The sequence below is a fragment of the Papio anubis genome, chromosome 20, assembly GCF_008728515.1.
Source record: "Papio anubis isolate 15944 chromosome 20, Panubis1.0, whole genome shotgun sequence".
Taxonomy (NCBI): Eukaryota; Metazoa; Chordata; class Mammalia; order Primates; family Cercopithecidae; genus Papio; species Papio anubis.
The window spans coordinates 20,975,019-20,979,367 of record NC_044995.1 but is presented as its reverse complement, the minus strand read 5'-3'; the positions used below and the strand labels follow the sequence as shown (position 1 = coordinate 20,979,367).

General features: G+C 52.4%; 1 protein-coding gene across 2 annotated transcripts; it reads left to right on the top strand.

Moving 5' to 3' along the window:
- The first annotated feature begins 212 nt into the window (after window positions 1–212).
- On the top strand, window positions 213–3,744 carry FFAR2 (free fatty acid receptor 2). 2 transcript variants are annotated; one of them, XM_031659641.1, is made up of 2 exons: window positions 213–341; window positions 1,688–3,744. In XM_031659641.1, the coding sequence occupies exon 2, from the start codon at window positions 1,689–1,691 to the stop codon at window positions 2,679–2,681; it is 993 nt and encodes a 330-aa protein (XP_031515501.1). In that variant the 5' UTR covers window positions 213–341; window position 1,688; the 3' UTR covers window positions 2,682–3,744. The 2 variants fall into 2 exon arrangements, with proteins under 2 accessions (XP_031515501.1, XP_031515502.1); XM_031659642.1 differs by lacking the exon at window positions 213–341 and adding an exon at window positions 982–1,175.
- The last annotated feature ends 605 nt before the right edge of the window (window positions 3,745–4,349 follow it).

Genomic DNA, 4,349 nt, shown 5'->3' with positions numbered 1-4,349 from the left:
GTAAAAAAAGAAAAATTCCGGGCAATTTTTATTTTAATCAGGAATTAAGGACAGAAAAATCTGCATTTGGAAGTCAAGAGTGAAGATTCTCTCGAGAGAATAAAGATGCTGGGCTTTTCCTTTGGGTTTGAGAGGAAATATTGCTTAAAGACTGACCTTCCTTTCTCTGGTCACGTGGCTGGTGCTGGTATAAATGCTTCCTACCAACCAGGTTCCTCACCATTTTTTCCTGCATAGCATGGACAGAAGCAGGGGCTAAAGCTCTGTTCCTCTCTCCCGGAAGCTTGCAGACCTCCCTTCAGAACCAATCCCAAGAAGCCATCTATCCGGAACAACACAAGGCAAGGCAGCTAGTGTAGTACTTGTGCTCTGGGAAGAGAGGCCAGGATCAGATTTGAGGGGAAGGTTCTAGGGGACTGGAGGAAGGATGTCAGAACCAAATGGAAGGCTCATATCCAGAGACAGGAGCTAGTGTGAGGAGCAAGGAAACAGCCAGGAAATCAAGGCTGGAGAGAGGATGGAGGGACAGGACCAGGGCTGGGGGCCAGCAAGGGTGACACCCCAAGTGGAAACTGAGTTACCCTGTGAAGAAGACGAGTTCTATTTATGGTCAGAATGTCAGGCTCAAGGGCCAGTGAAGCCTGTGGGCTTTTCTGAATATTTCTCTAAGGTCTTCTGGGGATAAGCCTTCCTCCTAAGGCTAGTGCTGGTTCATCCTTCCTCCCCTCCACCCTCCTCTAAGCCTCTCAGCTTCCCCTTTTCCATTTTTTTGGTTTTGTTTTGTTTTGTTTTGATGGAGTTTTGCTTTTACTGCCCAGGATGGAGTGCAATGGCACGATCTTGACTCACTGCAACCTCCGCTTCCCAGGTTCAAGCAGGTTCCTGCCTCAGCCTACCAATTAGCTGGGATTACAGGTGCCCGCCACCTTGCCCAGCTAATATTTTTTTTGGGTGTGTATTTTTAGTAGAGATGGGGTTCACCACGTTAGCCAGGCTGGTCTCAAACTCCTGACCTCAGGTGATCTGCCCACCTCGGCCTCCCAAAGTGCTGGGATTACAGGTGTGAGCCACTGCGCCCGGCTCCCGCTTCCCCTTTTCTAGAGTCCCAGTTTGGTGTTGGACAGAGGAGGACAAGGTGGGGAAGAATCTGTGCCCTGCAAAACAGAGGAAGGGAGGTAGGAAGCTGGGCTGGTGGCTGGGCACCTGGGTCCTGTGGAGAGCTGGCACTGGGCATCAGCGCCTGGGGCCCCACAGCCTCGTTATCCTGACACACGTCTTACAGCTCTCTCCCCACACTGATGCCTTTCTCTCCTGCAGGTCTCTGTCTGAGACAGGGACTTGAGTAAAGTTAGAAACTGATAACAGTAGCTTCCTGTATCTGTGAGGATAGGAGGAGAAAGGCTAGGGAAAATGGAGGGGGAATTCCCTCGGGAAGCCACGGGTTGGTCTCCCCCAGAGACACATGATGGCAAACATCATCACTACTGCTTAATATCCCGCCCAAGGCAAAGTCAATAATTGCTCTGGGTAGTTTGAGCAGGTGGTGTGAGCAAGCCGTGGTGGCATCAGAAAGCACTGTCCTGGGAAGGGGACGGTGCCGGGGAGGATGTCTGCATCCTGAACAAGAGCTGGCTGCACAGGCTGTGAGTGAGACCCCCTGACCCCGCCCTTTTTTGTTCCCCTCCAGGATGCCGCCAGACTGGAAGAGCTCCTTGATCCTCATGGCTTACATCATCATCTTCCTCACTGGCCTCCCTGCCAACATCCTAGCCCTGCGGGCCTTTGTGGGGCGGGTCCGCCAGCCCCAGCCTGCACCCGTGCACATCCTCCTGCTCAGCCTGACGCTGGCGGACCTCCTCCTGCTGCTGCTGCTGCCCTTCAAGATCATCGAGGCCGCATCGAACTTCCGCTGGTACCTGCCCGAGATCGTCTGTGCCCTCACGAGTTTCGGCTTCTACAGCAGCATCTACTGCAGCACGTGGCTGCTGGCGGGCATCAGCATTGAGCGCTACCTGGGCGTGGCTTTCCCCGTGCAGTACAAGCTCTCCCGCCGGCCTCTGTATGGAGTGATTGCAGCTCTGGTGGCCTGGGGTATGTCCTTTGGTCACTGCACCATTGTGATCATTGTTCAGTATTTGAACACGACTGAGCAGGCCAGAAGTGGCAATGAAATTACCTGCTACGAGAACTTCACCGATCACCAGCTGGACGTGGTGCTGCCCGTGCGGCTGGAGCTGTGCCTGGTGCTCTTCTTCATCCCCATGGCGGTCACCATCTTCTGCTACTGGCGTTTTGTGTGGATCATGCTCTCCCAGCCCCATGTGGGGGCCCAGAAACGGCGCCGAGCCATGGGGCTGGCTGTGGTGACGCTGCTCAATTTCCTGGTGTGCTTCGGACCTTACAACGTGTCCCACCTGGTGGGGTATCACCAGAGAAAAAGCCCCTGGTGGCGGTCGATAGCGGTGGTGTTCAGTTCACTCAACGCCAGTCTGGACCCCCTGCTCTTCTATTTCTCTTCTTCGGTGGTGCGCAGGGCATTTGGGAGAGGGCTGCAGGTGCTAAGGAATCAGGGCTCCTCCATGTTGGGACGCAGAGGCAAAGACACAGCAGAGGGGACAAATGAGGACAGGGGTGTGAGTCAGGGAGAGGGGATGCCAAGTTCGGACTTCACTACGGAGTAGCAGTTTCCCTGGACCTTCGGAGATGGCCAGGGTTACACAGGCGCTGGGAAGCCTGGGAGAGGCGGAGCAGGAAGGCTCCCATCCGGATTCAGAAATCCTCAGACCCAGCCCAGGACTGGGACTTTGAAAAAATGCCTTTCACCAGCTTGGTATCCCTTCCTGACTGATTTTTCCTACTCAAAGGAGCATAACTCAGAGATGCAGGAAGAAGTAGTTAGTTAGGTATAGAAGCTACCGGCCATGCGCGGTGGCTCATGCCTGTAATCCCAGAACTTTGGGAGGCTGAGGTGGGTGGATCACTTGAGGTCAGGAGACCGAGACCATCCTAGCCAACATGGGAAAGCCCTGTCTCTACTAAAAATACAAAAAACTCAGCTGGGCATGGTGGCACGTGCGTATAATCCCAGCTAATCAGGAGGCTGAGGCAGGAGAATTGCTTGAACCTGGGAGTCGAAGGTTGCAGTGAGCTGAGATCGCACCACTGCACTCCAGCCTGGCAACAGAGCGAGACTCCATCTAAAAAAAAAAAAAAAAAAGAAGCAGCACCATCGGGCTGGAGAAGCAGTGTAGCTAATACAAGTCCAGTCCTTGTGATGTGGTTGGTAGTTGGGGATGGCCAGGCTGAAGCAGAGAGTCCTAGAGAAATCTTGATACAAGCTTCAAAGCAACACCTAGACACTGCTCTAGCGGTTGATGCTGGAGATAAACCAACAGGAAAGAGATGGAAGAGAAAGACTAAATGAGGTCAAAGAAGACTCAAAAAGGTTCTGAGCCTGGAGATGAGCAGGGAGGCCTCAGGGCTTAGATCTTTAATGATAGGGGTTTCCCTGCATCGGTTTGACCTGTGGCCTTTTCAATGTGCTCTGTTTGTTTTCACGTGTTATCTTGTCTCCCCTGCTAAACTGGGAGCTGCCAGAGGTCTGGGTCTTATCTCCTTCCTCCATAGTACCCCACACAGGCCAGGATGTGGCTTGGTACCCACCAATCAGAGATTAGCACTCCCTCATATAGGGGAAAGCAACCTGGTCTAGCAAATTGAAAATAAAGATGATAAAACTCTGAAGTGAATGTCCACAATTTTTGTAACACTGCTGCAAGCACAGGGAGAGCAAAAATGGGAGAGATAACCCGATTCAGCAGCAAAGGGGAAAAGTGATGCATCTGAAACCACAGAAACAGCTTAAGATAAAGAGGTGGTGTGGGCAAGGGAAGTGAGGGCACTGACAGAATCCTGTTTCGAGGGATGAATAGAGAGTCCGGCTTTAGAAAGGATGCGGGGTGATTCCGACTCACAGTCATGTGTCTGCCACAGGGACTTAAAACATGTTACCCTCCTGCTCAGAAACCTGCAGAGCTTTCCATCAAAATGTTTCCTTGGCCAGGTGCAGGGGCTCATGTCTGTAATCCCAGCACTTTGGGAGGCTGAGGTGGGAGGATCACTTGAGCCTGAGAGTTGGAGACCCACCTGGGCAACACAGTGAGACCGTGTCTCTCAATTTTAAAAATTTAATTTAAAAAGATGCTTCTGGCCGGGAACGGTGGCTCATGCCTGTAATCCCAGCACTTTGGGAGGCCGAGGCAGGCGGATCACCTGAGGTCAGGAGTTCCAGACCAGCCTGGCTAACATGGTGAAACCCTGTCTCTACTAAAAAGGCAAAAAAAAATTAG